This window comes from Panulirus ornatus, chromosome 27 (assembly GCF_036320965.1).
Source record: "Panulirus ornatus isolate Po-2019 chromosome 27, ASM3632096v1, whole genome shotgun sequence".
In the NCBI taxonomy this organism is placed as follows: domain Eukaryota; kingdom Metazoa; phylum Arthropoda; class Malacostraca; order Decapoda; family Palinuridae; genus Panulirus; species Panulirus ornatus.
The window spans coordinates 4,461,387-4,486,386 of NC_092250.1; the positions used below are offsets into that span (position 1 = coordinate 4,461,387).

General features: G+C 48.1%; 1 protein-coding gene across 4 annotated transcripts in view; it reads left to right on the plus strand.

The window, feature by feature from the left end:
* The window catches only part of LOC139757556 (synaptogenesis protein syg-2-like), a 202,724-nt gene that overhangs the window by 107,130 nt on the left and 70,594 nt on the right, over positions 1–25,000 (plus strand). For all 4 annotated transcript variants that reach the window (XM_071678146.1, XM_071678145.1, XM_071678148.1 and 1 more), the window contains exon 4: positions 23,305–23,484. In XM_071678146.1, coding sequence (XP_071534247.1) covers positions 23,305–23,484 — 180 coding nt within the window. The remainder of the gene's footprint in view (positions 1–23,304; positions 23,485–25,000) is intronic.

Here is a 25,000-nt window from a genome sequence, read left to right on the forward strand (position 1 = left end):
GAGGTGAGGGGAGGGGGGTGGGGGAGAGGGGAGGTGAGGGGAGGGGGGCGCCCTCATTTCCAGCTAGTTTGAATGTGTGTGCCTTTTTAAAAGTCTCCCTCTGGCCTTTAGAACCCGTATGTACACACACACACGTACGTGCGTACATACGGCGTCTCTCTCTCGATCTCGATCTATCTATCTATCTATCTATCTAGTTATATATATATATATATATATATATATATATATATATATATATATATATTATGTAGTAGGAAGGGAGAAAGATCCTGCTATGCCACAGGGGAGGGTGCTCAAAGATCCTACTATGCCACAGGAGAGGGTGCTCAAAGGCCCTGCTGTGCCACAGGGGAGGGTGCTCAAAGGCCCTGCTGTGCCACAGGGGAGGGTGCTCAAAGGCCCTGCTGTGCCACAGGGGAGGGTGCTCAAAGGCCCTGCTGTGCCACAGGAGAGGGAGCTCAAAGGCCCTGCTGTGCCACAGGGGAGGGTGCTCAAAGGCCCTGCTGTGCCACAGGAGAGGGTGCTCAAAGGCCCTGCTGTGCCACAGGGGAGGGTGCTCAAAGGCCCTGCTGTGCCACAGGGGAGGGTGCTCAAAGATCCTACTATGCCACAGGGGAGGGTGCTCAAAGGCCCTGCTGTGCCACAGGGGAGGGTGCTCAAAGATCCTACTATGCCACAGGGGAGGGTGCTCAAAGGCCCTGCTGTGCCACAGGGGAGGGTGCTCAAAGGCCCTGCTGTGCCACAGGAGAGGGAGCTCAAAGGCCCTGCTGTGCCACAGGGGAGGGTGCTCAAAGGCCCTGCTGTGCCACAGGAGAGGGTGCTCAAAGGCCCTGCTGTGCCACAGGGGAGGGTGCTCAAAGGCCCTGCTGTGCCACAGGAGAGGATGCTCAAAGGCCCTGCTGTGCCACAGGAGAGGGTGCTCAAAGGCCCTGCTGTGCCACAGGAGAGGGTGCTCAAAGGCCCTGCTGTGCCACAGGAGAGGGTGTTCAAAGGCCCTGCTGTGCCACAGGAGAGGGTGCTCAAAGATCCTGCTGTGCCACAGGAGAGGGAGCTCAAAGGCCCTGCTGTGCCACAGGAGAGGGTGCTCAAAGATCCTGCTGTGCCACAGGAGAGGGTACTCAAAGATCCTGCCGTGCCAAAGGAGAGGGTGCTCAAAGGCCCTGCTGTGCCACAGGAGAGGGTGCTCAAAGGCCCTGCTGTGCCACAGGAGAGGGTGCTCAAAGGCCCTGCTGTGCCACAGGAGAGGGTGCTCAAAGATCCTGCTGTGCCACAGGAGAGGGTGCTCAAAGGCCCTGCTGTGCCACAGGAGAGGGTGCTCAAAGATCCTGCTGTGCCACAGGGGAGGGTGCTTAAAGATCCTGCTGTGCCACAGGGGAGGGTGCTCAAAGGCCCTGCTGTACCACAGGAGAGGGTGCTCAAAGGCCCTGCTGTGCCACAGGAGAGGGTGCTCAAAGGCCCTGCTGTGCCACAGGGGAGGGTGCTCAAAGGCCCTGCTGTGCCACAGGAGAGAGGGAGTTCCTCTGCCCTGATGTGCCACAGGAGAGGGTGCTCAAAGGCCCTGCTGTGCCACAGGGGAGGGTGCTCAAAGATCCTGCTGTGCCACAGGAGAGGGTGCTCAAAGGCCCTGCAAGACTGGCTGGCAGAGCCTCCACTCTTGGCCACACCTGGAGAAACATTGTTTACTCCTGCAAGGCATTTTTTTTCTTTTTTTTTCGTCCATATGTTTTACAGTCTCTACTTATTCCCTGAAATGTAAGCCATGTGAATAGATGAATAGACCGTTCGTGTAATCAAAGTAATTGGTTGAACCATGTAATGGGGTCAGTGTGTAATTGAACACCCCTCCCCCACCCCAATTACTCCATATGAGGTAATTCCTTGAGCCTTTGACACTGGGCCGCTATGAGTACAGTGCAAAGAGGTCACCAGCCCTTTGTTATCCAATGTAATCAAGGCTTAAGTCCCTCCTTGTGGAAGGGTAATCATCCATTTATTATCCAATGTAATCAAGGCTTAAATTCCTCCTTGTGCAAGGGTATGACTAGCCCTTTATAAGGCTCGTAGGTCGGTCGTCTACGTGTGAACGAGTTAACCCAGGGTCATGGTCGTTCCAAGGACGCTGGGGTCGAAGGTCACAGGTCAAAACCTACCCTAGGAACAGGATGAAGTGTTCGTGTGTGTGTGTGTGTGTGTGTGTGTGTGTGTGTGTGTGTGTGTGTGTGTGTGAGGGGGGCAGAGGAAACAAACATGGAAGTTCGAATCAAAGTAGTGTCCCCAGTAAGGGTCGTGTGCCTCATTCTCCCTCAGTAATTTTGTGCTCATTTACCGAGTTGATCTTAAGGGTCGTTAATACGAGAGAGGGGGGGATCTATCTATATATATTTTTGACTTTAAGGGCTGCTAATTTATATATATATATATATATATATATATATATATATATATATATATATATATATATATATATATATATATATTTTATTCCATGTGTGGCGAGGTAGCGACGGGAATGGATAAAGGCAGACAGTATGAATTATGTACATGTGTATATATGTATATGTCTGTGTGTGTGTGTATATATATATATATATGTGTACATTGAGATGTATAGGTATGTATATGTGCTGTGTGTGGACATTTATGTATATACATGTGTAGGTGGGTGGGTTGGGCCATTCTTTCGCCTGTTTCCTGGCGCTCCCTCGCTAACGCGGGAGACAGCGACAAAGCAAAATAAATAGATATAATAAATAGATATTTTTTTGTTTATATTCTTTCTAACTTGGATTGGACGTGGGTATTTCTGATGACAGCTCTGGACAGGAGAAAGTCCAATGTATGTGATAGATGGCTATAACTTCCCTTTCCCTTTCCCTTCCTCTTCCCCTTCCCCTTCCTCTTCCCCTTCCCCTTTAATTAGAAGTCAGTCGGAGGCGCATAGGGGTCGTCTTTTTCTTCCAGCAAGGACCAAAGCTTGGAGGTGAGAGAGAGAGAGAGAGAGAGAGAGAGAGAGAGAGAGAGAGAGAGAGAGAGAGAGAGAGAGAGGTAAAAAGATAAACAACAGGTGACCTTGACTTGCCTCCATGTTTATCAAGACGTTTTCTTTAGGGGGCAGAAAAATAATTGTGCCCGTTTTCTTCGTCTTTCAATCCGCGCCGAGATCCAACACCAGTTTCTGATTTTTGCGACTCAAATATGTCGTTCTAGTGTCGCCCTGTCGTGTTGTTTCCCCCCCCCCCCCCCACACTACGTTTTCCATCACATTTTCATGTGTATATATACATATAAATATATATATATTTTTTTTCCTCTACGGTTTCGTTAAGCCAGACATTGTGGACGCGTCCGCTTTAGCTTAAGTCCCGTTTTTTTTTTTTTTTGTCCCGTTTTCCAAAGCGTTTGCTTTAGTCTCCCCTTTCGGACCAGCTGGTCTCGCTCCCACGCCAAGGAAAGGATGTCATGCCCGTCAGTGTTTGTTTCTCCCTCCCACGCTCAGGAAAGACTATCATACCAGGTTTGGACAGGGTGTATTTTACGAGAGATTGTATTTTAGATTTTTTTTGAAGAGATTGTATTCTCACGGACCTTTATACAACGGAAGTGAATGTTTTCATACATTCTCCTCTATCAGAGGGATTTTTCCCAGTGGGTTTTTTTTTTTTTTTTACCCACTGGCAGCCGGGGAAAATATATATATATATATATATATATGTTTGATATTGGAATATGATACGCCCGTCAAATGTGCCCTGATAAGTGTATCTTGTGTGTGTATAAATACACGGGAATGTATTCTTAGACATTACTGAAGCTATTGGGTTTGTTCATATATATATATATATATATATATATAGAGAGAGAGAGAGAGAGAGAGAGAGAGAGAGAGAGAGAGAGAGAGAGAGAGAGGTTGATCGAAGGGAAACTGAGATGGGGGAGAGAGAGAGAGGGGAAGGCAGATTTTTCTCCCCTCCCCCTCCAACCCCCACCCCTCTTCCTTCCTCTCCCCCCGCTCCCCTCCCCCCCCCTCCCCTCCCCTCGCCCTCCCGACAAAGACACACCTACGCAAAGCTTCGCTGTGCAAAAAAAAAAATTAAATACCTATAAGCTGGTAAATGATTCCCCTCTTGACGTGTTAATGAGGATCTCTCTCTCTCTCTCTCTCTCTCTCTCTCTCTCTCTCTCTCTCTCTCTCTCTCTCTCTCTCTCTCTCTCTCTCTCTCTCTCTTACACACACACACACACACACACACACATACACACATACACACACACACACACACACACACACACTTCTTTCTTTTCCTTCCCTTCCCCCCTTCCCTTCCCCTTTCCCTTCCCCCCTTCCCCGGACCGAGTGCGTGGGCGCTGCGAACGTTAACCGCTCGCCTGTGATCGCTCCTATTAGAGAAACATCATCAATTATTATTCATCACTCTGTTATGTATTATTGTGTCCCTATCTGGTAAATTATCTAGTTATCACGCTCATAATTCCGCCATAATGAATTGCCCCGACGCATAAATGAGCGTAGAAAAATGACATAATTCCGATTGGTTTTCATAAATCTCCGACGTGTTTCATATATTTCCGGCCGGGCAGTCCGCCACGGGGGAGAGAGAGAGACAGGATGTTGGATCGCGGAATTATCTAAATGACCTACATTTATCAGCGGTCTTTCGTAACTAATTTATTACTATTTATTGAGGGGGAGAATAAAGTAGATTTATTAGTTATTTAGAAAATTAATAAATATGTCGGGTTTATGGTTTTATTTGACGGAGGCGAAGTATATAGTAGACGTTTTTCGTAACATTTCGTCTGGTGGTGAGGCGTCCCTCCTCTCCCTCCCCCAACACACACACACACCCCCAACGCAAGTCTTCCCCCCCTCCTCCCCTCCTCCACCACCACACACACACCCCCCCAATGCAAGTCTGACCCCCTCCCTCCCCCACCACCACACACACACCCCCAACGCAAGTCTTCCCCCCTCCTCTCCCTCCCCCACCACCACACACACACACACCCCCAACGCAAGTCTTCCCCCTCCTCCCCTCCACCACCACACACACACACCCCCAACGCAAGTCTTCCCCCTCTCCTCCCCTCCCTCCCCCACCACACACACACACACACCCCCAACGCAAGTCTTCCCCCCTCCTCTCCCTCCCCCACCACCACACACACACACACCCCCAACGCAAGTCTTCCCCCTCCTCCCCTCCACCACCACACACACACCCCCAACGCAAGTCTTCCCCCCTCCCTCCTCCACCACACACACCCCCCCAACGCAAGTCTTCACCCCCTCCTCCCCTCCCCCACCACATACACACACCCCCAACGCAAGTCTTCACCCCCTCCTCCCCTCCCCCACCACATACACACACCCCCAACGCAAGTCTTCACCCCCTCCTCCCCTCCCCCACCACATACACACACCCCCAACGCAAGTCTTCCCCCCTCCCGTCCTCCACCACCACACAACCACCCCCAATGCAAGTCTTCCCCCCCTCTCCCTCCCCCACCACACACAACCACCCCCAATGCAAGTCTTCCCCCTCCCCTCCCCCACCACATACACACACCCCCAATGCAAGTCTTCCCCCCTCCCCCCCCCTCCCCTCCCTCCCCCACCACCACACAACCACCCCCAATGCAAGTCTTCCCCTCCTCCCCTCCCCCACCACATACACACCCCCCAACGCAAGTCTTCCCCCCCTCCCCTCCCCTCCCCACCACATACACACCCCCCCAACGCAAGTCTTCCCCCCCTTCCCTCACACACCCCCAACACTAGTCCTCCCCCACAGCCTAAACACACCCCCCCCACTACAATAGAGATCAATATTGACATGGTCGTCCAATGGACCAGAAAGATATCAAAATCAATATCTAAAATGTAAAAAAAAATTGAAATTTTGATTTCCGATAGATTATCTATCTATATACGGTTGTTTGATAACATCTATTAAAGAATTTAGATTTTAGATCAACGTTTGATTTCTCTATACAAGTTCGTTCGATGATAGATGTTAAGAATAAAAAATTTAGATCTGTATTTGATATTTCTATACTGTCATTTGATGAAAGATATTAAAAATAAAAAATTTAGATCTGTATTTGATATTACCATACTCTCATTTGATGAAAGATATTAAAAATCAAAAATTTAGATCTATATTTGATATTACCATACTCTCATTTGATGAAATATATTAAAAATCAAAAATTTAGATCTATATTTGATATTACCATGCTCTCATTTGATGAAATATATTAAAAATCAAAAAATTTAGATCTACATTTGATATTACCATACTCTCATTTGATGAAATATATTAAAATCAAAAATTTAGATCTACATTTGATATTACCGTACTCTCATTTGATGAAATATATTAAAAATAAAAAAATTAGATCTACATTTGATATTACCATACTCTCATTTGATGAAATATATTAAAAATCAAAAATTTAGATCTGTATTTGATATTTCTATGCAAGTCGTTCGGTGAAATATATTAAAGATCAAAAAATTTAGATCTGTATTTGATATTACCATACTCTCATTTGATGAAAGATATTGAAAATACAAAAATCTAGATCTCCACTTCGATTATCTGTACATTCGTCTGATGAAATATATTAAAAATCAAGATATCAGATCTTCATATGACTTTTTATACAGCCATTTTGATATAAAAAAATATTAAAGAATATTTTAAGTCCATATTTCAGATCTCCAATCGACTCTATACAGTCATTTAAATAACTAAAAGAAATTTCAAGTCTCCAATTTAACTAACTAAAAGAACGATTGGAAATATATTGTAATATTTTTATATATGTTTTTCCTAAAAGCACGACCATGGCAGGCCATTTTCTTACCCAGGGTTCGTTTTGGCGCGCCTCTTCGAACCCTCTCTTTCGAACCCCTTGAAGCAATAAGGGGAAAAAGGGGAAATATATATATATAATTTTTTCCCCTCTTTCCCTTATTGCTTCTTAAGCAAGCCTGAGCACACGCCCCTCCTCCTCTTCCCCCCCCCCGCGTTCCCCCCTCCCTCCCCGTTTCCCCTCTGCCTCCCCCTCTCCCTGCCGACCTCCCCCTCCCCTCCCCCCCGAACGCTCTTTCCTCTAATGGAAAATTAATTTTTTTTCCCCTCTGAAATTTCAAAGGGCGCGAACTTCAATACTACTACCCCCCTCCCCCCCACACTACCCCTCACTACCCCTCACCACCCCTCACATCCCCCCACACACACGCGTATGAGACTTCCGGTTCCTGGGTTGTGAGTTAATGAGGGTGAGGGGAAGGCAAAATGTTTATACTCACCTATTTCCCGATAGATGGTTGATCCTCTTCACCTCGATAGATAACATGGTTAATCCTCTTCACCTCGATAGATAACAAGGTGTTGATCCTCTTCACCTCGATAGATAACGAGTGGTTAATCCTCTTCACCTCGATAGATAACGAGTGGTTAATCCTCTTCACCTCGATAGATAACAAGGTGTTAATCCTCTTCACCTCGATAGATAGCATGGTCAATCCTCTTCACCTCGATAGATAACATGGTCAATCCTCTTCACCTCGATAGATAACATGGTTAATCCTCTTCACTTCGATAGATAACATGATCAATCCTCTTCACCTCGATAGATAACATGGTCAATCCTCTTCACTTCGATAGATAACATGGTCAATCCTCTTCACCTCGATAGATAACATGGTCAATCCTCTTCACTTCGATAGATAACATGGTCAATCCTCTTCACCTCGATAGATAACATGGTCAATCCTCTTCACTTCGATAGGTAACATGGTCAATCCTCTTCACCTCGATAGATAACATGGTCAATCCTCTTCACTTCGATAGATAACATGGTCAATCCTCTTCACCTCGATAGATAACATGGTCAATCCTCTTCACCTCGATAGATAACATGGTTAATCCTCTTCACCTCGATAGATAACAAGTGGTTAATCCTCTTCACCTCGATAGATAACATGGTCAATCCTCTTCACCTCGATAGATAACAAGTGGTTAATCCTCTTCACCTCGATAGATAACATGGTCAATCCTCTTCACTTCGATAGATAACAAGTGGTTAATCCTCTTCACCTCGATAGATAACATGGTCAATCCTCTTCACTTCGATAGATAACAAGTGGTTAATCCTCTTCACCTCGATAGATAACATGGTTAATCCTCTTCACCTCGATAGATAACAAGTGGTTAATCCTCTTCACCTCGATAGATAACATGGTCAATCCTCTTCACCTCGATAGATAACAAGTGGTTAATCCTCTTCACCTCGATAGATAACATGGTCAATCCTCTTCACTTCGATAGATAACATGATCAATCCTCTTCACCTCGATAGATAACATGGTTAATCCTCTTCACCTCGATAGATAACAAGTGGTTAATCCTCTTCACCTCGATAGATAACATGGTTAATCCTCTTCACCTCGATAGATAACATGGTTAATCCTCTTCACCTCGATAGATAAGTGGTTTATCCTCTTCACCTCGATAGATAACAAGTGGTTAATCCTCTTCACCTCGATAGATAACATGGTTAATCCTCTTCACCTCGATAGATAACAAGTGGTTAATCCTCTTCACCTCGATAGATAACAAGTGGTTTATCCTCTTCACCTCGATAGATAACATGGTGACGGGTCTGTAAATGACATAAATTAAAAAAAAAAAAAAATTTACGATTTATTTACGTAAATAAAATGAATTTTTTTTTTTGTGTGGTTGGGTCATTTAGTGATAACTAGAGTAAATGGAGTTTATTGATCACATCTGCCTTATCATGTTCTTAACCCTACCTCGCTGACGCGGGAAATGGCGAATAGTATGAAAGAAAAGAAAATATATATATATATATATATATATATATATATATATATATATATATATATATATATATATATATATATATATATATATTATATATATATATATATATATATATATATATATATTTCTTGTTATGTATATGTATATGTAGATAGATAGATAGATAGGCGGATAGATAGATAGATAGACGGATAGATAGATAGATGGATCGATAGATAGATAGATTGATAGACGGACAGATAGGTAGACGGATAGATAGATAGATAGACGGACAGATAGATAGACGGATAGATAGATAGATAGACGGACAGATAGATAGATAGACGGATAGATAGATAGATAGACGGACAGATAGATAGATAGACGGATAGATAGATAGATAGACGGATAGATAGATAGATGGATCGATAGATAGATAGATTGATAGACGGACAGATAGGTAGACGGATAGATAGATAGATAGACGGACAGATAGATAGACGGATAGATAGATAGATAGACGGACAGATAGATAGATAGACGGATAGATAGATAGATAGACGGACAGATAGATAGATAGACGGATAGATAGATAGATAGACGGATAGATAGATAGTTAGACGGATAGAAAGATAGATAGATAGATAGACAAATAGATAGATAGACGGATAGATAGCTAGATAGACGGATAGAGAGATAGATAGACAGAGATAGATAGATAGATAGACGGATAGATAGATAGATAGACGGACAGATAGATAGATAGACGGACAGATAGATAGATAGACGGATAGATAGATAGATAGACGGACAGATAGATAGACGGATAGATAGATAGATAGATAGACGGACAGATAGATAGATAGATAGACGGATAGATAGCTAGATAGACGGATAGATAGATAGATAGATAGACGGACAGATAGATAGATAGACGGATAGATAGATAGATAGACGGATAGATAGATAGATAGATTTGGGAGGGTCAGTGGATGACACACGTCCCTGGCACATTGGGACATGAACTTCAGTGCCTAATAGATCAGAATAGACTTCATGCCTGGTGTCAGGGCCTGGTGGTGTTGGCAGGGGTTCTGTTTGTCGTTGGCAGGAGCCAACATGATCAGCCACTGTTGCCCACAGGTGTTGGCAGGGGTTCTGTTTGTCGTTGGCAGGAGCCAACATGATCAGCCACTGTTGCCCACAGGTGTTGGCAGGGGTTCTGCTTGTCGTTGGCAGGAGCCAACATGAACAACAGCCACTGTTGCCCACAGGTGTTGGCAGGGGTTGGCAGTAGCTTGCCCACACCCTGACACCACCTCCTCCTCATTGCCAAGGGTTGAACGTTTGAACCCGAATGTTGTCATGGTCTTGTTGGCACACAGTTGTGTCACTGTTGTCAGGGGAAAAAGCCAATTACCACCTCTTGAAGGTCGACCCCCCCCCATACAAGTCGTCGGACCCCCCATACAAGTCGTCGGACCCCCCATACAAGTCGTTGGACCCCCCATACAAGTCGTTGGACCCCCCATACAAGTCGTTGGACCCCCCATACAAGTTGTCGACCCCCCATACAAGTCGCCGGACCCCCATACAAGTCGTTGAAACCCCCATACAAGTCGTTAGACCCCCCATACAAGTCGCTGGACCCCCCATACAAGTCGTTGGACCCCCCATACAAGTCGTTGGACCCCCATACAAGTCGTTGGACCCCCCATACAAGTCGTTGGACCCCCCATACAAGTCGTTGGACCCCCCATACAAGTCGCCGGACCCCCATACAAGTCGATGGACCCCCCATACAAGTCGTTGGACCCCCATACAAGTCGTTGGACCCCCCATACAAGTCGTCGGACACCCCATTCAAGTCGTTGGATCCCCCATACAAGTCGTTGGACCCCCCATACAAGTCGTTGGACCCCCCATACAAGTCATTGGACCCACCATACAAGTCGTTGGACCCCCCATACAAGTCATTGGACCCACCATACAAGTCGTTGGACCCCCCATACAAGTCATTGGACCCCCCATACAAGTCATTGGACCCACCATACAAGTCGTTGGACCCCCCATACAAGTCATTGGACCCACCATACAAGTCGTTGGACCCCCCATACAAGTCATTGGACCCCCCATACAAGTCATTGGACCCACCATACAAGTCGTTGGACCCCCCATACAAGTCATTGGACCCACCATACAAGTCGTTGGACCCCGCATACAAGTCATTGGACCCACCATACAAGTCGTTGGACCCCCCATACAAGTCATTGGACCCACCATACAAGTCGTTGGACCCCCCATACAAGTCGATGGACCCCCATACAAGTCATTGGACCCACCATACAAGTCGTTGGACCCCCCATACAAGTCATTGGACCCACCATACAAGTCGTTGGACCCACCATACAAGTCGTCTCCGTCCATGTGACTTTGGTTCGCTGGCGCTGGTGGCCGACCCTTCCCACCTGTGACCCCGAAGGGCGCCCCGCCCCGCTGCCACCTATGACCCCGAAGGGCGCCCCGCCCTGCCGCTACCCATGACCCCGAAGGGCGCCCCGCCCCGCCGCTACCTATGACAACGAAGGGCGCCCCGCCCCGCCGCCACCTATGACCCCGAAGGGCGCCCCGCCCTGCCGCTACCTATGACCCCGAAGGGCGCCCCGCCCTGCCGCTACCTATGACCCCGAAGGGCGCCCCGTCTTGCCGAAGGGGAGTTAAAGTGTCGAAGCTTCGCGCGTTGATGCCCCTCGGGGCGGGCGGGGGCGCCCCGAGATCGGCCTTTATTGGAGAGATAAGTGGAGATGTGAGGGGGCCGGGGCCGGTGGAGGGGCGGGGCGGGGCGGAGCGGGGCGCCCGCCGCCTCTGTGTGTGTGTGTGTGTGTGTGTGAGGGTCTGTGTGGTCTCTCGTCATTGGTCTTCAGCGCTGGTGACGTCAGGGGAGATGACTAAGAGACCACACCCCCCACACACACCCACCCCCACACCCACCCCCACCACAATTCTTTCCCCTCCCTCCCCACCACAACCCACTCCATTTCCCTCCCTCCCCCCCACAACCCACTCCATTTCCCTCCCTCCTCCCCACAACCCACTCCATTTCCCTCCCTCACCCCCACAACCCACTCCATTTCCCTCCCTCCCCCCCACAACCCACTCCATTTCCCTCCCTCCTCCCCACAACCCACTCCCATTTCCCTCCCCTCCTCCCCACAACCCACTCCATTTCCCCTCCCACCTCCCCACAACCCACTCCATTTCCCTCCCTCCTCTCTACAAACCCACTCCATTTCCCTCCCTCCCCACCACAACCCACTCCATTTCCCTCCCTCCTCCCCACAACCCACTCCATTTCCCTCCCTTCTCCCCACAACCCACTCCATTTCCCTCCCTCCCCACCACAACCCACTCCATTTCCCCTCCCTCACCCCCACAACCCCACTCCATTTCCCTCCCTCCCCCCCCTCCCCCCCCACACACACCCCACGACCCGACCCAACCCACAACCCGACCCGACCCGACCCGACCCGACCCGACCCGACTCCAAGTGGCATAGGTGGAGGGGGTCTGGGGCGCCCCTTTCCCCTCCCCTGACGGATCTGAGGACAACTTGCTAACGAGTTGCCTGAAGGAGGGACGGTGTTGGCGGGGGGAGAGAGAGAGAGAGAGAGAGAGAGAGAGAGAGAGAGGCAAGGGGGGCTTAGGGGTTTTATGAGTGTGTGTGTGAGGGGAAAGACACCAGTATGAGTAATATGAGGGTGTGGGTTAGGGGCACAGACACCAGTATGAGGGGAGAGACCCCAGTATGAGTAATATGAGGGTGAGGGAGAGGGGCACAGACACCAGAATGAGCAGTATGAGGGTGTATGAGGGAGGACAGACACCAGTATGAGGGTGTATGAGGAAGAACGCCCCCCCCCCCCCAGTTTGAGGCAGTTGTGAGGCTCGGGTATGAGCGATGGTTCGCCAAGGACCAAACACCACACCACCCTGCCTGCCTTGTGGGGGGAGGGGGGGTTACCCCATGAAGGGGGGGAGGGGGAAGGGGGGTTGGGGGGCAGAGGGGGGGGAGGGGGACAGTGTCTTTGTTTCATCCACGACAAACTAGGTCGTGTGTTCGGGTTCGTGTGTGTCTGTGTGTGTGTGTGTGTATGTGTGTGTATGTGTGTGTATATGTGTGTGTGTGTGTGTGTATGTATGTGTGTGTGTGTGTGTATGTGTGTGTGTGTGTGTTTGTATGTATGTGTGTGTGTGTGTGTCTGTATGTATGTGTGTGTGTGTGTGTCTGTATGTATGTGTGTGTGTGTGTGTCTGTATGTATGTGTGTGTGTGTGTGTCTGTATGTATGTGTGTGTGTGTGTGTCTGTATGTATGTGTGTATGTGTGTGTCTGTATGTGTGTGTGTGTGTGTCTGTATGTATGTGTGTGTGTGTGTGTCTGTATGTATGTGTGTGTGTGTGTGTCTGTATGTATGTGTGTATGTGTGTGTCTGTATGTGTGTGTGTGTGTGTCTGTATGTATGTGTGTATGTGTGTGTCTGTATGTATGTGTGTATGTGTGTGTCTGTATGTATGTGTGTGTGTGTGTGTCTGTATGTATGTATGTGTGTGTGTGTCAGTATGTATGTGTGTATGTGTGTGTCTGTATGTATGTGTGTGTGTGTGTGTCTGTATGTATGTATGTGTGTGTGTGTCAGTATGTATGTGTGTATGTGTGTGTCTGTATGTGTGTGTGTGTCTGTATGTATGTGTGTGTGTGTCAGTATGTATGTGTGTGTGTGTGTGTCTGTATGTATGTGTGTGTGTGTCAGTATGTATGTGTGTGTGTGTGTGTCTGTATGTATGTGTGTGTGTGTGTGTCTGTATGTATGTGTGTATGTGTGTGTCAGTATGTATGTGTGTGTGTGTGTGTCTGTATGTATGTGTGTGTGTGTGTGTCTGTATGTATGTATGTGTGTGTGTGTCAGTATGTATGTGTGTATGTGTGTGTCTGTATGTATGTGTGTGTGTGTGTGTCTGTATGTATGTATGTGTGTGTGTGTCAGTATGTATGTGTGTATGTGTGTGTCTGTATGTATGTATGTGTGTGTGTGTCAGTATGTATGTGTGTGTGTGTGTGTCTGTATGTATGTGTGTGTGTGTGTGTCTGTATGTATGTGTGTATGTGTGTGTCAGTATGTATGTGTGTGTGTGTGTGTCTGTATGTATGTGTGTGTGTGTGTGTCTGTATGTATGTGTGTGTGTGTGTGTCTGTATGTATGTATGTGTGTGTGTGTCAGTATGTATGTGTGTGTGTGTGTGTCTGTATGTATGTGTGTGTGTGTGTGTCTGTATGTATGTATGTGTGTGTGTGTCAGTATGTATGTGTGTATGTGTGTGTCTGTATGTATGTATGTGTGTGTGTGTCAGTATGTATGTGTGTGTGTGTGTGTCTGTATGTATGTGTGTGTGTGTGTGTCTGTATGTATGTATGTGTGTGTGTGTCAGTATGTATGTGTGTGTGTGTGTGTCTGTATGTATGTATGTGTGTGTGTGTCAGTATGTATGTGTGTGTGTGTGTGTCTGTATGTATGTGTGTGTGTGTGTGTCTGTATGTATGTATGTGTGTGTGTGTCAGTATGTATGTGTGTATGTGTGTGTCTGTGAATTTCACCCCCCTTCCCCCCCTCCTCCCGACCTTCAGGAGCAGTATTACCAATGCTCCCGCCACCTTCAGGAGCTTGAAGCCCCCGGGGGGGGTTCTTGAGCAGGGCCCCCCCCCCTCCTGCAGAAGGTCGAAGCCGCTCACAGTAGAACCCCGTGGGAGACAGAACCCTCCCCTGGGGGCGCCCCGGCCGAGGGGAAAACCACCCCCTCCCCCCAACTGGCATCCCCTCTCCCCTCCCCTCCCACCTCCCCCTCCCTTCATTCCCCCCCCCCCCTTGCAGAGCGAGGCTTGCAGAGGGGGAGAAGAGGAGAAGAGGGAGACGCCGAAGGAGGCTCCAGGCAATTTTCCTCCCCCCCCTTGTAAACCGCCGAGGGGGGGGAAGGGAAGGGGGGGATTCCAGGACTGTCCTGGAATGTGGGGGGGGGGAAGGGGGGGGTTCCAGCGGAAGCTGGAATGACGCAGAGATCAAGCAAGACTTCCACTGGAGAACAACTCCCCTCTTTCCCCCCCCTCTCCCGTTTCCCCCTGCCCCTCCCACCCCCCCACACCCCCCGGTGTTGAAGGGACTGTGTTACGCAAAGCGTATCGGGTGTATTCTATTATATCCCCCTACTTGAAGATGGGGGATTGTGTGACGCAAAGCGTATCGGGTGTATTCTATTATATCCCCCACTTGAAGAGGGGGATTGTGTTACGCAAAACGTATTGGGCGTATTCTATTATTTCCCCCTACTTGAAGAGGGGGACTGTTATGCAAAGCGTATTGTGCGTATTCTGTTGTTTACCCCACTTGAAGGGGGGGACTTTTACACAAAGCGTATTGGGCGTATTCTATTATATCCCCCACTTGAAGAGGGGGGACTGTGTTACGCAACGCGTATTTTGCGTATTCTATTATTTTCCCCCACTTGAAGGGGGGACTGTTTTACGCAAAGCGTATTGGGCGTATTCTATTATTTTCTCCCACTTGAAGGGAGGGGACTGTGCTGCGCAAAGCCTCCAAGAACATACATCAGATGCCTCCAAGAACATACTTCACATGCCTCCAAGAACATACTTCACATACCTCCAAGAACATACATCACATGCCTCCAAGAACATACATCACATGCCTCCAAGAACATACATCACATGCCTCCAAGAACATACATCACATGCCTCCAAGAACATACATCAGATGCCTTCAAGAACATACATCACATGCCTCCAAGAACATACATCAGTTGCCTCCAAGAACATACACACATACCTCCAAGAACATACATCACATGCCTCCAAGAACATACATCACATGCCTCCTAGAACATACATCAGATGCCTCCAAGAACATACATCAGATGCCTCCAAGAACATACATCAGATGCCTCCAAGAACATACTTCACATGCCTCTAAGAACATACATCAGTTGCCTCCAAGAAGATACATCAGTTGCCTCCAAGAACATACATCACATGCCTCCAAGAACATACATCACATACCTCCAAGAACATACATCAGTTGCCTCCAAGAACATACATCACATGCCTCCAAGAACATACATCAGATGCCTCCAAGAACATACTTCACATGCCTCTAAGAACATACATCAGTTGCCTCCAAGAAGATACATCACATGCCTCCAAGAACATACATCACATGCCTCCAAGAACATACATCACATGCCTCTAAGAACATACTTCACATGCCTCCAAGAACATACATCACATGCCTCTAAGAACATACATCACATGCCTCCAAGAACATACATCACATGCCTCCAAGAACATACATCAGTTGCCTCCAAGAACATACATCAGTTGCCTCCAAGAACATACATCACATGCCTCCAAGAACATACATCACATGCCTCCAAGAACATACATCACATGCCTCCAAGAACATACATCAGTAGCCTCCAAGAACATACATCACATGCCTCCAAGAACATACATCAGTAGCCTCCAAGAAGATACATCACATGCCTCCAAGAACATACATCACATGCCTCCAAGAACATACATCAGATGCCTCCAAGAACATACATCAGATGCCTCTAAGAACATACTTCACATGCCTCCAAGAACATACATCACATGCCTCCAAGAACATACATCACATGCCTCCAAGAACATACATCACATGCCTCCAAGAAGATACATCACATGCCTCCAAGAACATACATCACACGCCTCCAAGAACATACATCACATGCCTCCAAGAACATACATCACATGCCTCCAAGAACATACATCAGTAGCCTCCAAGAACATACATCACATGCCTCCAAGAACATACATCAGTAGCCTCCAAGAAGATACATCACATGCCTCCAAGAACATACATCACATGCCTCCAAGAACATACATCAGATGCCTCCAAGAACATACATCAGATGCCTCTAAGAACATACTTCACATGCCTCCAAGAACATACATCAGTAGCCTCCAAGAACATACATCACATGCCTCCAAGAACATACATCACATGCCTCCAAGAACATACATCACATGCCTCCAAGAACATACATCAGTAGCCTCCAAGAACATACATCACATGCCTCCAAGAACATACATCAGTAGCCTCCAAGAACATATATCACATGCCTCCAAGAACATACATCACATGCCTCCAAGAACATACATCAGATGCCTCCAAGAACATACTTCACATGCCTCCAAGAACATACATCAGTAGCCTCCAAGAACATACATCACATGCCTCCAAGAACATACATCACATACCTCCAAGAAGATACATCACATGCCTCCAAGAACATACATCACATGCCTCCAAGAACATACACCAAGCTCACTTGGAGGAAGGGAAAGAGAAAATTAAAAAAGAATTTTTTTTCCGTCGTTTTGATTCGCCTTGGAGAACCACTTGAGTGTGTACTGAGTCGGTTGGGGACTAATGGAATTCTTTGGGATAGTGAGGAAAGCTTGGGATAATGAGGAAAGCTTGGGATAGTGAGGAAAGCTTGGGATAATGAGGAAAGCTTGGGATAATGAGGAAAGCTTGGGGTAGTGAGGAAAGCTTGGGATAATGAGGAAAGCTTGGGGTAGTGAGGAAAGCTTGGGATAATGAGGAAAGCTTGGGATAATGAGGAAAGCTTGGGATAATGAGGAAAGCTTGGGATAATGAGGAAAGCTTGGGATAATGAGGAAAGCTTGGGGTAGTGAGGAAAGCTTGGGATAATGAGGAAAGCTTGGGGTAGTGAGGAAAGCTTGGGGTAGTGAGGGAAGCTTGGGATAATGAGGAAAGCTTGGGATAATGAGGAAAGCTTGGGGTAGTGAGGAAAGCTTGGGGTAGTGAGGGAAGCTTGGGGTAGTGAGGAAAGCTTGGGGTAGTGAGGAAAGCTTGGGGTAGTGAGGGAAGCTTGGGTAGTGAGGGAAGCTTGGGGTAGTGAGGGAAGCTTGGGGTAGTGAGGGAAGCTTGGGGTAGTGAGGAAAGCTTGGGGTAGTGAGGAAAGCTTGGGGTAGTGAGGGAAGCTTGGGGTAGTGAGGGAAGCTTGGGGTAGTGAGGGAAGCTTGGGGTAGTGAGGGAAGCTTGGGGTAGTGAGGAAAGCTTGGGGTAGTGAGGGAAGCTTGGGGTAGTGAGGAAAGCTTGGGGTAGTGAGGGAAGCTTGGGGTAGTGAGGAAAGCTTGGGGTAGTGAGGGAAGCTTGGGGTAGTGAGGAAAGCTTGGGGTAGTGAGGGAAGCTTGGGGTAGTGAGGGAAGCTTGGGGTAGTGAGGGAAGCTTGGGGTAGTGAGGGAAGCTTGGGGTAGTGAGGAAAGCTTGGGGTAGTGAGGGAAGCTTGGGGTAGTGAGGGAAGCTTGGGATAGTGAGGAAAGCTTGGGGTAGTGAGGGAAGCTTGGGGTAGTGAGGGAAGCTTGGGATAATGAGGAAAGCTTGGGATAATGAGGGAAGCTTGGGGTAGTGAGGGAAGCTTGGGATAATGAGGAAAGCTTGGGGTAGTGAGGGAAGCTTGGGGTAGTGAGGAAAGCTTGGGGTAGTGAGGGAAGCTTGGGGTAGTGAGGAAAGCTTGGGGTAGTGAGGAAAGCTTGGGGTAGTGAGGAAAGCTTGGGGTAGTGAGGGAAGCTTGGGGTAGTGAGGAAAGCTTGGGGTAGTGAGGGAAGCTTGGGGTAGTGAGGGAAGCTTGGGATAATGAGGAAAGCTTGGGGTAGTGAGGGAAGCTTGGGGTAGTGAGGGAAGCTTGGGATAATGAGGAAAGCTTGGGATAATGAGGGAAGCTTGGGGTAGTGAGGAAAGCTTGGGGTAGTGAGGGAAGCTTGGGATAATGAGGAAAGCTTGGGATAATGAGGAAAGCTTGGGGTAGTGAGGAAAGCTTGGGGTAGTGAGGGAAGCTTGGGATAATGAGGAAAGCTTGGGGTAGTGAGGGAAGCTTGGGGTAGTGAGGGAAGCTTGGGATAATGAGGAAAGCTTGGGATAATGAGGAAAGCTTGGGGTAGTGAGGGAAGCTTGGGATAATGAGGAAAGCTTGGGATAATGAGGGAAGCTTGGGGTAGTGAGGAAAGCTTGGGGTAGTGAGGAAAGCTTGGGATAATGAGGAAAGCTTGGGATAATGAGGAAAGCTTGGGATAATGAGGAAAGCTTGGGGTATGAGGAAAGCTTGGGATAGTGAGGGAAGCTTGGGATAATGAGGAAAGCTTGGGATAGTGAGGGAAGCTTGGGATAATGAGGAAAGCTTGGGATAATGAGGGAAGCTTGGGATAATGAGGAAAGCTTGGGATAATGAGGAAAGCTTGGGATAATGAGGGAAAGCTTGGGGTAGTGAGGAAACTTGGGATAATGAGGAAAGCTTGGGATAATGAGGGAAGCTTGGGATAATGAGGAAAGCTTGGGATAATGAGGGAAGCTTGGGATAATGAGGAAAGCTTGGGATAATGAGGGAAGCTTGGGATAATGAGGAAAGCTTGGGATAATGAGGAAAGCTTGGGATAATGAGGGAAGCTTGGGGATAATGAGGAAAGCTTGGGATAATGAGGAAAGCTTGGGATAATGAGGAAAGCTTGGGGTTATGAGGAAAGCTTGGGATAATGAGGAAAGCTTGGGATAATGAGGAAAGCTTGGGGTAATGAGGAAAGCTTGGGGTAATGAGGAAAGCTTGGGATAATGAGGAAAGCTTGGGTAGTGAGGAAAGCTTGGGATAATGAGGAAAGCTTGGGGTAATGAGGAAAGCTTGGGATAATGAGGAAAGCTTGGGATAATGAGGAAAGCTTGGGGTAATGAGGAAAGCTTGGGATAATGAGGAAAGCTTGGGGTAGTGAGGAAAGCTTGGGGTAGTGAGGAAAGCTTGGGGTAGTGAGGAAAGCTTGGGATAATGAGGAAAGCTTGGGATAATGAGGAAAGCTTGGGATAATGAGGAAAGCTTGGGGTAATGAGGAAAGCTTGGGATAATGAGGGAAGCTTGGGATAATGAGGGAAGCTTGGGGTAGTGAGGAAAGCTTGGGGTAGTGAGGGAAGCTTGGGGTAATGAGGAAAGCTTGGGGTAGTGAGGAAAGCTTGGGGTAGTGAGGGAAGCTTGGGATAATGAGGGAAGCTTGGGGTAGTGAGGAAAGCTTGGGATAATGAGGAAAGCTTGGGGTAGTGAGGAAAGCTTGGGATAATGAGGAAAGCTTGGGGTAGTGAGGGAAGCTTGGGATAATGAGGAAAGCTTGGGGTAGTGAGGAAAGCTTGGGGTAGTGAGGGAAGCTTGGGGTAATGAGGAAAGCTTGGGATAATGAGGAAAGCTTGGGATAATGAGGGAAGCTTGGGATAATGAGGGAAGCTTGGGATAATGAGGGAAGCTTGGGATAATGAGGGAAGCTTGGGGTAATGAGGAAAGCTTGGGATAATGAGGGAAGCTTGGGATAATGAGGGAAGCTTGGGGTAGTGAGGAAAGCTTGGGATAATGAGGAAAGCTTGGGGTAGTGAGGGAAGCTTGGGGTAGTGAGGGAAGCTTGGGGTAATGAGGAAAGCTTGGGGTAGTGAGGGAAGCTTGGGGTAGTGAGGAAAGCTTGGGGTAGTGAGGGAAGCTTGGGGTAGTGAGGGAAGCTTGGGGTAGTGAGGGAAGCTTGGGGTAATGAGGAAAGCTTGGGGTAATGAGGAAAGCTTGGGGTAGTGAGGGAAGCTTGGGGTAGTGAGGAAAGCTTGGGATAATGAGGAAAGCTTGGGGTAGTGAGGGAAGCTTGGGATAATGAGGAAAGCTTGGGGTAGTGAGGAAAGCTTGGGGTAGTGAGGAAAGCTTGGGATAATGAGGGAAGCTTGGGGTAGTGAGGGAAGCTTGGGATAATGAGGAAAGCTTGGGGTAGTGAGGGAAGCTTGGGGTAGTGAGGGAAGCTTGGGGTAGTGAGGAAAGCTTGGGATAATGAGGGAAGCTTGGGATAACGGCTAAAGCTTTGCATAACGACTAAAGCTTTGGGATAAATGCGTAAAGCTTTTGCTTGACCAGGCTGTCCCAGGCTGTCCAACGGGACATGGTCGGGCCCTCGGCGGTAGTTGCGGTGAGCCAGACGGGCGATAAAGAGGGCCCTACCCTCTCTTTATCGCCCGTTTATTCATTTATCGTCGGTAATTACGAAGTGTTACACACACACACACACACACACACACACACGCCACCTGCCCCACAACCCCTCCGCGCCTCCTCCTCCTCCCGCCACCACGGCGGTGTGGGAGAGAGGAAGAGGAGGAGGAGGAGGAGCTCTTCCCCTCCTCCCTCCCCGGCGCGCGCGCCTCCTCTGCCCGGCGCGCGCGCCTCCTCTGCCTGGCGCGCGCGGCAGCACAGCGCACACGCCATCATGCAACAGGTGGCAACACTGTCGGGGGCCCACTCCACTCCCTCCTCCTCCTTCTCCTCCTCCACATGCGCAGTCCAGCGGCGCAGGCTGAGGGGAAAAGGGGAAGAGGGAGAACTCCTCCTCCTCCTCCTCCTCTTCCTGCTCCTGCTGGAGGCGCAGCAGGGTAAAACACGACGAGCTCAGGAAGACGAACTGCTCGTCCCCAAAGCAGGTCCTTCTGGTCCCATGTTTTGCGCGCCTCCCTCCCTCCTCCCCCAGCTCCCTCCCCAGCCCCAGTCCTCCCTTCCATCCCCTCAGCTCCCTCCCTTCCCTCCCCAGCTCCCTCCCTCCCTCCCTCCCTCCCCCAGCTCCCTCCCTTCCCTCCCTCCCCAGCTCCCTCCCTCCCTCCTTCCCCCAGCTCCCTCCCTTCCCTCCCCCAGCTCCCTCCCTTCCCTCCCCCAGCTTCAGGGGGTTCCACAGGACGCTGAAGAGCTTTCCAGAGGGGAAGAGCTGGTCGGCTGCCTTCCTGAAAGGCAGCTTTCTTCTCCCCCTTCGGCAGGAGTGTGTGTGTGTGTGTGTGTGTGTGTGTGTGTGTGTGTGTGTGTGTGTGTATGTGTGTGTGTGTGTGTGTGTGTGTGTGTGTGTGAGAGAGAGAGAGAGAGAGAGAGAGAGAGAGAGGTGAACACTCACTAGAACAACGCCCCCCCCTCCCCCCACACTTCCCTTTGTGAACGCAAAGAACAAAAACCAAAAAGGACACACACACACACACACACACACACACACACACACACACACACACACACACACCCTCCTCACAAAACAACCTGCTTATGTAAGATAAAAAAAAAATGTATAAATATTTTTCCCCCTAAAATGTACAATGCCTTCAACCTCCCATCCACATACCAAAGACCACGGTCCAATGATCAGCTTAGCAAGTATATATATATATATATATATATATATATATATATATATATATATATATATATATATATATATATATATATATATATAATATATATATATATATATATATATATTATATATATATATATATATATATATATATATATATATATATATATATATATATATATATATATATATATGTATGTATGTATAGGAGACAAAGAATACTTGCCACGTATTCCCTGCGTGTCGTAGAAGGCGACTAAAAGGGGGAGGGAGCTGAGGGGTGGCTGGAAGTCCTCCCCTCTCGTTTTTTGATTTTCCAAAAGAAGGAACAGAGAAGGGGGCCAAGTGAGGATATTCACCTCAAAGGCTCAGTCCTCTGTTCTTAACGCTACCTCGCTAACTTGGGAAATGGTGAATGATAGTATAAAAAAAAGATATATATATAAATATATATATATATATATATATATATATATATATATATATATATATATATATATATATATATATATATATACACCAGAGGGGACATCTCGTCCAGTGTGTATACCCGTGTAGAAAAAAAATGAAATCTCTTTTCTTTTGAGTTTGTGATAAATCCTCCACTCCACTCCACTCCCTCACCACTCCACTCCCTCACCACTCCACTCCCTCACCACTCCACTCCCTTACCTGGTTTGTGATAAATCCTCCACCACACCACTCCACTCACCACTCCACTCCCTCACCACTCCACTCCCTTACCTGGTTTGTGATAAATCCTCCACTACTCCACTCCACTCCACTCACCACTCCACTCCCTCACCATCCACTCTCTCACCACTCCACTCCCTCACCTGGTTTATGATAAATCTACCACTCCACAGCACTCCACTCCACATCCACTCTCTCACCACTCCACTCCCTCACCTGGTTTATGATAAATCCTCCACTCCACCACACCACTCCACTCCCTCACCATCCACTCTCTCACCACTCCACTCCCTCACCTGGTTTATGATAAATCCTCCACTCCACCACACCACTCCACTCCCTCACCACTCCACTCTCTCACCACTCCACTCCCTCACCTAGTTTATGATAGATCCTCCTCTCACACCACTCCACTCAGCCACTCCACTCCCCGACCTTGCAGGTTTCGACCGTGTGGTGCCAGGTTACCCCAGGTACAAGTACGTGGGTAACCTTACCTTGGGGGAGCACCACCTGGTCATCCGGGGCGCTACACTGGAAGATGACGGTGAATACCAGTGCCAGGTGGGGCCCACCGCCACCGACGAAGCCATCTGGGCCGGGGCCAACGTCTCAGTCATGGGTGAGTAAATGTCTTATTCAGGGGTGAGTAAATGTCTTACTCAGGGGTGAGGAAATGTCTTATTCAGGGGTGAGTAAATGTTTTATTCATGGGTGAGTAAATGTCTTATTCAGGGGTGAGGAAACCTGTTACTCATTGGTGAGTAAGTGTTTTACTCATGAGAGTAAATGTATTACTCATGGGTGAGTAAATGTCTTATTCATGGGTGAGTAAATGTTTTATTCATGGGTGAGTAAATGTCTTATTCAGGGGTGAGTAAATGTCTTATTCATGGGTGAGTAAACGTATTACTCATGGGTGAGTAAATGCCTTATTCATGGGTGAGTAAACGTATTACTCATGGGTGAGTAAATGTCTTATTCAGGGGTGAGTAAATGTCTTATTCATGGGTGAGTAAACGTATTACTCATGGGTGAGTAAATGCCTTATTCATGGGTGAGTAAATGCCTTATTCATGGGTGAGTAAATGTCTTACTCATGGGTGAGTAAGTACCTTATTCATTCGTGGGTAAATATTTTATTCATGGGTGAGTAAACGTATTACTCATGGGTGAGTAAGTACCTTTTTCATTCGTGAGTAAATATTTTATCATGGGTGAGTAAACGTATTACTCATGGGTGAATGGGTAAATGTCTTGCTCATGGGTAAGTAAGGTGTTACTCAGGGGTTAGTAAATGTGTTATTCATGGGTGAGTACACGTATTACTCATGGGTGAGTGGGTGAGTAAATGTCTTATTCATGGATGGGTGGTAGTGTGTTGTGGTAATGGTGGTGGAGTGGTGGAGAAGGAGGAGTAGTGGTGGAGATAGTGGTGGTGGTGGTGTTGGAGAAGGAAGGAGGAGTGATGGTGGAGATAGTGGTGGTGGTGGTGTTGGAGAAGGAAGGAGTGGTGGTGGAGATAGTGGTGGTGGTGGTGTTGGAGAAGGAAGGAGGAGTGGGGGTGGAGATAGTGGTGGTGGTGGTGTTGGAGAAGGAAGGAGGAGTGATGGTGGAGATAGTGGTGGTGGTGGTGTTGGAGAAGGAAGGAGGAGTGATGGTGGAGATAGTGGTGGTGGTGGTGTTGGAGAAGGAAGGAGTGGTGGTGGAGATAGTGGTGGTGGTGGTGTTGGAGAAGGAAGGAGGAGTGGGGGTGGAGATAGTGGTGGTGGTGGTGTTGGAGAAGGAAGGCGTGGTGGTGGAGATAGTGGTGGTGGTGGTGTTGGAGAAGGAAGGAGGAGTGGGGGTGGAGATAGTGGTGGTGGTGGTGTTGGAGAAGGAAGGAGGAGTGGTGGTGGAGATAGTGGTGGTGGTAGTGTTGGAGAAGGAAGGAGGAGTGGTGGTGGAGATAGTGGTGGTGGTGGTGTTGGAGAAGGAAGGCGTGGTGGTGGAGATAGTGGTGGTGGTGGTGTTGGAGAAGGAAGGAGGAGTGGTGGTGGAGATAGTATGGTGAGGAGAGTGTGTGTGTGTGTGTGTTGGTGATGGTGGTGTTGGAGGAGATAGGGTGGAGCTAGGATGGTGGTGAAGGAGATTTAGTG